General features: G+C 41.7%; 1 protein-coding gene across 2 annotated transcripts in view; it reads left to right on the top strand.

Moving 5' to 3' along the window:
* Nucleotides 1–13,033, top strand: part of STAMBPL1 (STAM binding protein like 1) — a 44,040-nt gene that overhangs the window by 20,471 nt on the left and 10,536 nt on the right. For both annotated transcript variants that reach the window (XM_040975755.1, XM_040975753.1), the window contains exons 2-5: nt 4,031–4,114; nt 7,826–8,043; nt 9,146–9,221; nt 11,347–11,442. In XM_040975755.1, coding sequence (XP_040831689.1) covers nt 4,085–4,114; nt 7,826–8,043; nt 9,146–9,221; nt 11,347–11,442 — 420 coding nt within the window. In that variant the 5' untranslated portion in view covers nt 4,031–4,084. The remainder of the gene's footprint in view (nt 1–4,030; nt 4,115–7,825; nt 8,044–9,145; nt 9,222–11,346; nt 11,443–13,033) is intronic.

Genomic DNA, 13,033 nt, shown 5'->3' with positions numbered 1-13,033 from the left:
TTGTGTCTGTATCATGGGCTTCTTGGCACGTTGGCCTCTGCTGCACAAAGGGACTTCAGGTTTGATTCTCATGTAACACTGTACTTGCAAGCTGCTTCAGGCATTTTCTGGGTGGCCTGCTGCAGTATGTTTCTGGCCCTCCACACTGTGATATGTTATTCGAGTTTTAGCACTAGAGACAGCCTCATCCTGACTTCCCTGGTTGAGTGGTGACATGTGAGGAATGAAGGAAGCTGGCCCGCTGGCTTTACACCAACTCCATTGGGCACTTTAGTACCGCATGGATTACTTCCTTCTCTGAAGCACATTTGCTTGTCATCATGGCACTTTAATTGTTTGCCTTTCCCCTGATGGAAAAGGAGACCGTAATGAGAATGACTTCATTTTCTCATCAGAAGCCAACTATTCTATTTGCTTGGGCCACTGAGACAGCTTTTAGGATCCTGCTCCTGAGTGTTCTAGGGGCTGTCATTTTGTTGTTGGTGTTATTGAAGAGAAGTTGGACATCTCCATTTCTGAAATGAAATACACCAGTGTTTAAAATCTGTTTTTTTTATATTATTTTTATTTGCTCAGTATATCCCATTGATCCATTCCCCAGATGGGTAGAATTGTTGAGACTGGACTGTACTGAAGCCAGTAGCCAGGAATTCATTTAGTCCAGGTCTCTCCTGTGGATGGCAGAGACCCAGATATTTGTACCATCCCCTGCTATTCCCCCAGGTGTGCTTAATGGGAAGTTGGCATTGGGAACAGAGCCTGAATGCAAACTCCCTTGTAGATGTAGGCATCCCAGGCAGCACATAATTATAGCTCCCAATGCCTGCCTCTGAAATAGCTCAATTTCTAAATGTTGATACTGTAAATGACAACTGAATTAAATACTTAAGCCACTATCTGTTGCCTTTGGAGCGGTCCCTTTTATCTACCAGTGTGAGAGATGGTGCAGTGCTGACTCTACGCAATGAATGCTGCTCGGCTGGACAGGATTTAGTTGAACTGAGGGCAGGCAAGGAGAAAGGTGTGGACTCACGTTTCTGCTGGACAGGTGCTGATCCTGGGAAGCAGGAAAGGGATGGCTGATGAGATTTCCTTATCTGTGTTGACTGTAGTCTCCTGTGGGAGTTGCTGACTCATCCATTCTGATTGAACTTGTTGCCTGTGTCAGGATAGTGAGGCAGCTGCCCAGATAAAGACAGAATATGAATCAAGAGAAAGCCCTTATGGTCTGATTGGAAACAAACCAGGGTGCCCTGTTTTCTCATTGCGCTGCCGTGGTTCATCCTTATGATCCAGTAAGTCTCTCCCATATTTCAGCTGGCAGGAGGAGAAAGGGTAAATGAGGGAGGGCTTCTGTGCTTTACACAAACGAGCCAAACATGGATTCTATCACTTCATTCATCTCTATCCACAGAGCATGGTGGCATGGCCTCAGTCCAAGAGAGTCTGGAAAATGTAGACTTTTAAGAGGATGTCTATCAACTAAAAAAAAAAAATTATAGAGAATGGGGATTGTATGTTAGTCAGCAGTTTGTTAATTTTCTACTTCAGACTCTCAGAATCTGTGAGCTCAAGTATCTCTTATTGTGCATGCACTTAAAAATTTTTGACTATTTTAGCAAGTTCCTAGTAGCAGACAGAAGATGATACTGTAAGTTTAGCTTGTTTTATGGGTTCTTACAACCTTCTCTATTCCTGGTTAGACTGACATAGCATGGTGAGTTTTTGTTTTGTTTGTTTACATCCTTAATTTTTAGCATTACATTTCAAACTTTTAGACCTGAGGACCACTTTGTGCTCTTAAAAGCTACTGAAGATTCTACTTTGTTTAAATGGAATATGTACTTGTGCTTATTGCATTAAAAATGAAAATGGACAGTTACAAGAATATTGAATAGTACAAGTAAGTTCCCCCTTGAAATCTCTACTATTCAAATATGAAAGACTGACGCTGAAAACATGTGTTAACATTATGAACTCCTGTTGACATCCCAGGGCTCCTGATGGGATCATAGGGGCCCTGGAGCACACATGGAGAGCCAGAGATCTAGAGAACATTTTTTGTTCATGTTGACTTTGGTGATTGTTTACATTGCAACTTTACCTGCCAGGATTGGAAATGAATTAAACTAGGGAGAGGCATGGTCATCAAGTAATTACTGGTACAAAAAAAAAAGTTGAATGGCCAATCTGTGAGCCTCTTTCAATTTAGCAAGAGTTTAATTCTATTACTGAATCACAAATAACTTTAAGTATGGGGCGTAATAGTGATTATTTTCATCTGTAGTAGTTTAGTAAGTTCTGGTGGTGATAGGTGTTGAATTAAATAAGCATTTTATGCATAAAGGAGCTCATTATAGCTTATTTGTTTTTATGTACAGTTATGATTGATTTTTGCCACACAACTGGGAATCCACCTTTACTCACTTGACACATCCCAATGCTCCCTATAGAAGTGCTAAGTGCTAGGCATAGTGTTTGCATTGTCAGGTACCATTGTAGTCAGGCTGGCATGTGACTTGGGCTCCACTGCACATATAGCTCTCTCAGGCTTTGGCCTGGTCGTTGGAAGATCACTATGTCTCTGCCTTTCATTTATTTGAAAATAAATAAATAGCAGGTAAAAACAAAACTAAATGGAAAGGCCCAGTGTGGTGGCCTAGCAGCTAAAGTCCTCATCTTGAATGTGCTGGGATCCCAAAGGGTGCCGGTTCTAATCCCGGTAGCCCTGCTCCCCATCCAGCTCCCTGCTTGTGACCTGGGAAAGCAGTCAAGGTTGGCCCAAAGCCTGAGGACCCTGCACCTGTGTAGGAAACCTGGAGGAGGTTCCTGGCTCCTGACTTTGGATCGGCACAGCTCCGGCCATTGCGGTCACTTGGGGAGTGAATCACTGGATGGAAGATCTTCCTCTCTGTCCCTCCTCCTCTCTGTATATCTGACTTTCCAATAAAAATAAATAAATCTTAAAAAAAAAACCTAAATGGACTCAGACCTCTGTGGGTTTGTAAGTCTCAGCTTAGATGCTTTCAAGGCACTGTAAAGTTTAAGAACAACTGTCCTAATGTTTCTAACTTGCAAAATTATTTGCTCAATGTTTAGGTATCTGAGTAACTCTTATAAGAAATAACTGTGGTTTCTACAAGGCCCTGGTCAAGTGTTTCCTTGTCTCCACCACCCCTATATGTTTTAATTCCATCTCTAATGCCTTAACTATGGTTCTCACTGAGGCACAGTAATTCCCTGGTTGTGATTACCTCTATTCTCAGGGTGCCTGAATTGTTTACCCAGGTACTAAGCTCTTCTGTCACTGCGGCTCTCTTCAGGGTGTTTCTTGTGCATTTTTGTAACCTGCAGGCTTAGAGTTCACTGTTAAAAGTCTCTGATTAGGCAGACACAGCCAGGACATTCTGATTGGCTTCACAGCAGCAGATATGGGGCCTTGCAGTATCTTCAATATCTCTTCATTCCTACTCTAAGAAGAGATGTGCCTTTACATTGCCTTGCTCTGCTAGTTAGAGGCCAATTACAGGTCTCATCTTACTAAAAAAAAAAAAAGAGGGGATTGCACAGCTCCACAGATCCCATGAAGCCATCTCAGAATTCTGCCAACCGTAAGTCAGAGGCAGAGTTTAAACCCAGCCCTGCTCCAGGTTAAGAGACAGCGCCCCAGCATTCACACCCTCACTGCAGTGACCATCCTTCTCCCCCTGAAGAAAGCAAACATGCTCAATAGTTTGGGACAGAGTTCAATGTAAGATAACATAAAGTGGACTCATGGGATTCCAGGCAAACATTAATTCCCTTCACACCCCCACCTTTAGAAGTCAGCATCAAGAAATCAAAACCACCTGCAGTTTTGCATTTTCAGGAAGAGACTGCCAGCTGTTCTAAATACTTGGTCTATGTAAGTGATTGGAATTGGTTCATATTTTTTGTTTTTTAATGGAGCAGAAATTACCCTGGGACTTGGGATTTGAGACATGGGTCCCCAAGAAATAACCTGAGCTTTACTTTATGTTTTTTGAAACAGATGAAGTGACCAAGAAGCAAAAGGGGAACATCTTCATTTTGTAGGAAGGACAACATGGACCAGCCATTTACTGTGAATTCACTGGTAGGTAGCACCACGGATATTTTACAGATGATTGGAAAGTGACGAAGGAAAAACAGAAACGCCAAGTGTGGAATAAGTCACAATCACCCTAGAAGTTTAGCATTTTCAGTCCATCCGTATGATCATCTCCTTTGAAGATGTGACGAAGGAGACCATCTTCACAAACCTTAAAAACATGTTTCTCAAAAAGAGGTGACATTTTAATTTGTTCAGATTCCAGAAGTATAGACCTTTGCGGGGAGGGAGGTGGGGAATTCTTGAAGAGAATCTAAAGTTGACATTAAAAACAGATACTTAAGCATCTCTGTTCTTCAAAAGTAAAAATGTGTGGCTTACTTTAGTGCTGATAACTGAGGAAGACATTATGTATTTAACATCCTCATTATTACTTTGGGATCCATCATGGAAGAAATTCTGATCCTTCTCACCTTTTTCCTCATTGTCTAAGGCAGTGAGCACTTTCTCTGGCAAGGGCTGTAGAAAAGCAAGTGTTGGAGAGGAAGTAACAGGGGCCTGGACCACGTGGGCTCATTTTGCATTGCATCTCATCTCTGATGAGAGTGAACACACGCATATCACACGATCTCTGTGGCCCTTAGTTTGCATTTGCCTTATGACAATTGAAGACAGTCATTTCCACCACCTGGGTTATTAATAGTGGCTTCATAAACGGAAGCTGCCATCGCGATTCTGTGCGTGACCTTCCCTAATGCACTCACAGCAACCCTGTCCAAGTAGCACAGTGTGCAACGGGGTACTGAATATCCTGTGTGTGCAAAGCCTAGCACTAGGACATAAAAAAGATAGGGCTGGGCTCTTGAACTGAAGTAGGTTGTGACCTAATTTCCACTCAACCAAGGAAGTCCTTCACAGGAACTCATTTGATTGCAGTGTGTGCTTGACAAGCAGAGATTTGAAAGATATTTTCCATGTCCTGGACCCTATATTGTCATTCCAATGTGGGATTTTAAAGAATGCCCCATTTCTGCCTGCAAAAGGACTCATCATTATAAGGTTTCTTAGGTGTTATTTCCAGAATGTTCAATGGACATAATTAAAATTTTATTGCATATGGCATTTCAAAAATGAACACCAAAACTTTTTTATTTGAAGAAGCTGTATTTTTATCCAAGAAACTCACATGCAAATGAAACGTAGATGATGAAAAGTTTAGGTTATTTCCCAGCTTATCTCAACTTTAAATTTAGGAAGGACAGGACTCAGAAAGGAAAAATTAATTTTGTTTTTTTCCTCAGGGAAAAGATCATCTAGTATAGACTTGTTGCTATGTTTCTCCACTTCTTTATCTTTTATTTGGTGCATTAATTGATTGTTGTCTGTGTTTTGAGTAATAATATATTACATCCTGGAGAATGGAAATGAATAAAGAATGATTTGAAATCCCAAGGAGTTCATAGGAAGTTTGAGACACTTGCAGAGCAATAATTAGGACCCATGCGGACTGTTAATAATAAAACATGGACAGATTTCGTCTGTACCTGTTGGAGACTGCAGGCCCCTTTAGAAAGTACTCTAATTTCCATAATTTTTTTTGCTGTCTTTTGATGTGATTAAGGAAATTATCTGTAGGTGAGTAATAACATTTTCACTCAGTGCTGTTGAGTCTACAGGCGAGCATGCTTAGGAAAAGGTGAATGCAATGCCACCGTGTTAACTGGAAAATTCCTGAAATACAGAGGCTGGGTTCAGAGTTCACTGATGTTTGACTCTTACCTGGGGAAACTTCCCACCACTTCTCTAAAATTAGAAAGGCTTTCAGGGCCCCTTGGAAAGCAGTGAATCCAGAGTATGAATAGGAAAAGGTGGTTTTAGCTCAAGAGTAAGTTAAGTAGGAAGAGCCTGAGTACTGTTGTTGCTGTCAGCCACACCTCTTGAAGAACTGGACCCAGTAAAGCTAGATCAAAGGTGCCACATGAGAATAAAAATCAAGGATGTCCTTTATTCCTGAGGACTTCAACCAGGAAGTTCTCTCCTCCAGAGAACATGGAAGACTGAAAAAAATCTTAACCTCTTCTGCTGTTACCTGGCCTGTCCTAGCCACCAGTCCACAAGACCAACAGCTGGAGACCTTCAAAGAAAGGAAGCCCCAGGCCCTGAGAGCTTCCTTAAGGAGGGAAAAATGCCTGAAGGGTTTGCTCATATTGTTTCTGGCCAGGTGAGTGGGGTAGCAGCAGGTATAAGAGGTGTGGTCTGCCTCTGACTTAATGGAAGGTTGAGAAATGAACCCTCTGAGTATATATAAAACCTTTAGAAGCCAGAGTGCTTTCAGATCCCTGAAGTTGCATCTTCTAAAAACATTACCATCCAAGTTGACTAGATGGCAGTGGAAGAATCTCAGACATGTGATTCACTGCACCCTGCCTGTGAAGGTTGGCTCAGTAAATAAATCCTAGCCAAACTAAAGCCATGTCCACCTTGATTTCTTTTGTAGCTTTCTACAAGACCACAGTCAATGCACTGCCTTCACTATAGAGAGATTTGAACCCTCCCCTTACCTGCCTGAAGAGGGCTTAGAAAGCTGTTTGCCGCAGTCATGGAGATAGCAGTAGAGTGGTCCAAAGCAATCCTTCTCCAACAGAAACGTGCCTGACTCGCTCCAGGAGCACCGGTTAAAACATTCGTTCTTAGCTCACCTGCCGAGATCCCGAATCTGTGGATGGGAAGAAAAGCATTTTTTTAAACTCCCATTTGCTATTGATGCTGCTGATGTGTGGACCAGTACTCTGAGACTGACGGGTCTTAGATCTAGCATCAGTGAACTATGAAGCCAGAGCTTCACTCATAGGATTCTTGGCTGGGAATTTGCTTCATATTGGTTTAGCTGCTTTTTACCCAAAGAAACCTGCATTCAGATTGTGTCATGGATCTGAAAGTATTTTCTATCTTAACTGAGACAGCATCGCTTGCCTTTCTAACTTGTAATTGAATACTTATCTTGAAAACATGTATTCTCTGCTTTTCCAAATGTGTGCACACTGCTTTTAGTGATTAGTTCATTTGTATTAATACCAGTGACTTTTCTTAGTGATGTCTTGTTTTCTTAGTCAAGCAGTAATTTCAACATAATTACTTGTTCAAAGGCCTAAGCACATTTTTGTTGTTTTAAAAAGTTGAGGAAGTGTCTTGGTGCTTCAGAAGGCTTCTTTGGGACCTTCTGGCGGATTTTCCTTTCCATCAGTGAAGACAACAATGAGTCCCTGAAAAGTTCTCACTAGATCTATTCTGGCACAGAACTGAATCCTAGAAGTGCTAAGTCCAATCTACCTGTTGGAAATCCTTCATAGTGGGGTGATGTGGACCTGACCATGGCAGGAATCTACCGAGGGACCACTTCACGTGACCCAATGTAGAAACATCCACGGACACATGAGGGTCAGTCACATTTCACCTAAAACGGTCCCACATGTTTGCATGCTCAGAACTGCAACATGATTGTTCCCTGGAATCTAGAAAGAGGCCCTCCTTCAGTAGAAGTGTAGGTTTACTGAGTGAGGAGGGCTAGAGAAGCTTCTTCCTTGGAGCATGAAATGCTGGGGTCTTTTTGGTTATAGAGATCACGTTTAAGCAAAAAACAAAAGACTTTGTCCCAACTCTTATTTCTTCAAGTGTTGGCATCGATTTTTAAACAGAGGAATACACTCATTATGGCAGTCATCTTCTTCACATCAGGATGTACATCTTGCTTTGCAGAAAAAGCTAGCTGCTATGCCTGACCACACAGATGTTTCCCTAAGCCCAGAGGAGCGGGTGCGTGCGCTCAGTAAGCTTGGCTGCAACATCTCCATCAGTGAAGACATCACCCCACGCCGCTACTTCCGATCAGGAGTGGAGATGGAGAGAATGGCATCTGTGTATTTGCAAGAAGGAAACCTGGAAAATGCCTTTGTTCTTTATAACAAGTTTATCACGTAAGTCTTCTTCCTTGTTTTGGGGGGAACCTTTGAAATGAAAACAAAATGAGAAAACTGTTTTGATGTGGCCTTTCGTTGCTCCTTCTGTCTGACTAAATTTGTGTATCTTCTAACAACATCTCCCTGACCCTACCCTCCCAGACTCTGGTGCCCACCACTTGCTTCTGAGTTCAGTTTCTTCGATTCTAGATATAAGGGAGATCATGTAGTACTTCTTTGTGCATGGCTTATTTCATTTGTAATTTCACTAATGTAATTGGTTGCTTACCCTGACAACATTTAGGTTAAAAAGACAAAGAACTGCATTTTAAGAACTACATTGTAAGATTATACAAAAGGCAAAATTAAAAACAGTTTACTTGCTATTAAAATTTCCAGGCTGATTAAAATGGTTTATAACCTTTATCCTACCAGGAAAAACTATTTGTCTTATTTGCTTTGATTTTACAAAAGTAAGCAATAAATTTCCAATTGGAGATTAAGTACAACTCATTGCTGGCCAAGATTTAAAAAAATATTTTGTTTCTGAATGACAGGTTGCTGATGGATAATATATGTCTTTTTTGTTTTGTTTTGATTTTGACCTTTGGCTTGAGCCTTGCACACATCCGCTGGCATCTCGAGTGTGATGATGAAGGGATTGTTGCCTCAGTACAGATTCACAGTTAGAAGTTATTGATGGACACACACCGATGGTACTCATTCATCAGCGGTCGTTTGAGTCTTTTGCAAGGATGAGAAGGAGCTCACATCGCTCGTTCCCAGGTCTGACATTTCCCAAGCCCTTTGGTTACAGCAGCACACAGTATAGAAGAGTGGCCAGCACCTGAGATAAACCAGACTTGGTTTGATTAGGAAGTATCCTGACCATCACTCTGTTAGCTTCAGTACTTAGTATGCTGAGCTTACCTACCTTGTGGTGCCAAATAAGACTTGCTTGGGTCAAATTTCATAGAAAAGGCAGGCAGAAAGTTGTTAAGTAAAACACTATTGACCATATCCACGTTGTGAAGGCTACTTACTGTATCAGAAACCACCACTGTGTGCCTGCTGTCAAATCATGCTAAGGATGCCATGTGTTTTTTTCCCCTTTCTGTAGCTTGTTTGTAGAAAAGCTTCCTAGCCACCGAGATTACCAGCAGTGTGCAGTACCCGAAAAGCAGGATATTATAAAGGTATCGTGGGGTTGATTTCCTGCTGTGGGATCCAGTGCTCCCTAAGTACCCAGTATTGATCCACCGTCTTTCCTTTCTGCCTCTCTCTTGTCCTTTTGGGAGTTTGAGCACAAGAAACTCATTCCATTAACCGGTGTTTCGATTTCTTCTTCGACTTTTAATGATCACTACTGAGACCATCTGGGGTGTCTAATTGATGCTTTGGTATTGTGGGGGGTTGAGGAAGAAAGCTGTTGGGGATGTGCTCAGCCACTTTTGGTGTGATGAAGAATTAGTCTTTGTTTCCTCCCAGAGGTGAACAGAATGGTTGAATGTTTCCTGAATTTATTGGAGGCAGTCATTTTTGATTGGTTTTGATTTTGTCCTTATAATACCCAACTTTAATAAGTTTTGAAAGTCAGAATTGTTGTTAAGGAAACCATGAAGTTCTAGCTTTTTTCATATACTTGTGTTGGGATTATAGGCAAAATGTTGAGGCAGTGGCCTGGCTGGAATACTCTCCAGGAAGAAGCAAGGTTGTTATAATGCATTTATTTAATCATCAACTTGTGTTACATAATTGCAAATATTGCTAGCTGAGAAAGGTATCTTTTGAAAGATTATTTTATTAGTCTGCAATGTAGAATTACAGAAAAAGGGAGAGGCAGAGAGAAAGATCTGTCTGCTGCTCAGGCCCCGAGAGGCCAGGCAGAAGCCAGGAGCTTCTCAGTTTCCCGTGCTGGATTGGAAGTGGAACAGCAGGGACACAAACTGGCACCCATATGGGATGCCAGCATCACAGGTGGCAGCTTTACTCACAATACCACCATGCCAGCTCAGGGAATCCATTGTTCTAAATAAGCAACTTAAAATGTTTCATGATATCAGAATGATAGAGTATAAAGCTAATCCTCCATGTGCAGGGCTGGCATCCCATAAGGGCACCGATTCAAAGCCTGGCTACTCCACTTCCAATCCAGCTTCCTGCCTACGGCCTGGGAAAGCAACAGAGGGTCAAGTCCTTGGGTCCCTGCACCCATGTGGGAGACCTGGAAGAAGCTTCTTACTCCCAGCTTTGGACCAGCCTGCCTCTGGCCATTGCTGCCATAAGGGAGTAAGCCAGCAGATGGAAGATCTTTCTCCTATCTCTCTTTTTCAAGTGAAAAGCAAATGTAAAAATATTTCCATTTATTGGGCTTCACTAGTTTGTGTTGGTGTTATATGAAGGAAGAGGAAGCGTCGTACATTCAAAGCCAGGCAGAGCTGTCGTGTCTTGTGTATGACATCTCCCATCTATTTCAGAGTTCTGCTCTCCTTATTGCCAGTGGTATTACTCTTTTCCTATAACTTAGGTTGTCTTTTATTTTTATCCATAGGAGAAAAATTCTCCAAAGCCTATGGCTTTCCTATGTTTATTTTTGTTGGACAGATGGATAGAATGCAACGACGAGCGAATGAGTAAATGAGTGGCAAAGGATTAAGAGAACAGAAATTGTAGTGGAAGAGACAGAGTAGAGGCAGAGGTCTCAGGTTCCCGTCCACGCTGAGCCAGGAGGGAGCTGCATGATACTGATGAGGCTTTCTAGCTGTCCGGACTTATGTCTCATCACCTCTGGGGATGGTGCTGGTTGGACAAGATCACGCTTCCCAGGTCTTCCTACTGTTGAGAACCTCTGGGGGAGTTTTGTTAGAACTAGATCCCCTGACTCCTTCTCCACAGTAGATATGGGAATAAGTCTGGGAATCACATTGTTATAAAAAGTGGCCTAATTGTTCCTTACAGCTGCCATGTCTAGAATCCTTGCCTACCATTTGCTCTCGAATATTCCTTCTCACTCTAATGCTATGTGGTTATCTACCATGGAGTGCGCAATTACAAACTTACCAGCCAGGGGGCACTTGTCAAAGCACAAGCCAGTGCTTAACCAACCAGTGGGTCTGTTAAGGGAAAACTTGTTTCTCTGCTGAAAAGGTGTAATTTGGAGCCCTTAAAAAGAGATATTTGTCTTTTGCCACCATCTTTGAATACTTGTGACTTGATTCCTAATGTGCGTACCAGTTGCTTTTTCTTTCTCAGCTAATGATCTGAAAGAGTATTCTGAAAATCTCACTAATCAATACATATGTGTGTATATGTTTTTAAAAGAAACTGAAGGAGATTGCATTCCCAAGGACAGATGAATTGAAAAAGGACCTCTTAAAGAAATATAATGTAGAATATCAAGAATATTTGCAAAGCAAAGTAAGTTCAATTAGTATACTTATTTCATGAGTATTTTCTGTGCAGATATTTTTTGAATTTCATTCTTATGAGTTTCTCAAATGTTTATGCATTTAAATTAAAAATTAAAGATGTAGTGATATGAAGTCAATAAAAAATTCATGTTAAGATTCAGGTTAAGTACTTGTAACAAAGAGGTAGTATTTTATTCCCCTACAATGTCTAATAAAGCAATGTATTAGGAAATAGATGTCCTACAAAGATTTCAGTAGAACTTTTTTGCCCAATCCTGCTCATGTAACACTGAGTCAAATGGCTGTTCTTGTCCCGATGAATGGAGGCCACAGGAGGTAGAGAGGACAGTACAAGGTTTCTGATGTATGTGATACAGGCCTTGGAAATATAAATTTGAGTCTTCAGAAAAGAAATTTATTTTTTTGGTTTTACTTTTTAAGGGATGTATACATTTATTTGAATCCAGGGGAGGAGAGGTGGGCAGAGACAGAGAGATCTTCCAAACACTGATTTGTTCCCGAATGACTACGACAGCCAGACATGTGCCTGGCTGAAGCCAGGAGCCAGGAGCTTCTTCCAGGTCTCTCACATGGATGCAGGGGCCCAAATGCTTGGGCTGTCTTCCACTACTCTCTCAGGCACATCATTGAATAAGGTCAGAAGTAGACCGGTTGCCTTAACTCTGCTGTGCCAGGAATCAAGCTGGTACCCATATGTTGAAGTGGTTCAACCCACTATGTCGCAGTGTTAGCCTTTTAAACACCAAATCACCATGTATGTCTCAAATTGCACTCTCTCCCTTTTTTAAAATTATATGTATTTGAAAGGCAAATCTACAGAGAAAGAATGACAGGATCTTCTGTCCACTGGTTCACTCCCCTAATGGCTGGAGCTGAGCTGATCTGAAGCAGGAGCCAGGAGCTTTTTCCAGGTCTCCCACATGGATTCAGGGTCAGAAGGGTTTGAGTCACCCTCCACTGCTTTCCCAGGCCTTAAGCAGGGAGCTGGAAGGGAAGTGGGGTGGCTGGGACATGAACTGTCACCCATAAGGGATGCCGCAGCACTGCAGGTGAAGCATTCGCCGCATAAATTTCATACTTAAACCCTGAAGTCAGTGTTACAATAATAACACCCATATAGGCAATGTATAATAACATCAACTATGTGGTGGTTTCTGGATTGTTATTAAATGAAGAGTGAAAATGATAATGATATCTAAGGGACAGGAATGAAAAGAAATTGATACTCAATTCAAAATATGAATTTTTAATTTGATACTTTCACTATTGATGTTGTTTTGCCTTTCTTTTGTGCGTTTATTTGCTTCAAAGTCAGCCATTTGCACTGTCACTTCTGCCCAATGTGACAAGTTCTGAAAATGATTATAGAGCTTCTTGATTTTCTCTGGGCAAAGCCGGAAGGCTGATTTGAGTGCAGTTTGAACTAACTGGTAGATGTTACATAGTTTGATTAGAAACAGGAATGATGAAAATAGTCTTGGAGGTGAAGGGTACAGTTAGGAAGAAAAAGGCCTACTCCCCTTTCCTCTCCACCTCTGTCTCCCCCTGCTGGATCTTGTTGGGATAACAGCTGCACA

The sequence above is a fragment of the Ochotona curzoniae genome, unplaced genomic scaffold (assembly GCF_017591425.1).
Source record: "Ochotona curzoniae isolate NIBS_2020 unplaced genomic scaffold, NIBS_Ocur_1.0 contig_2692, whole genome shotgun sequence".
NCBI classification, from domain to species: domain Eukaryota; kingdom Metazoa; phylum Chordata; class Mammalia; order Lagomorpha; family Ochotonidae; genus Ochotona; species Ochotona curzoniae.
This window is presented reverse-complemented; position numbering and strand designations above follow the sequence as displayed.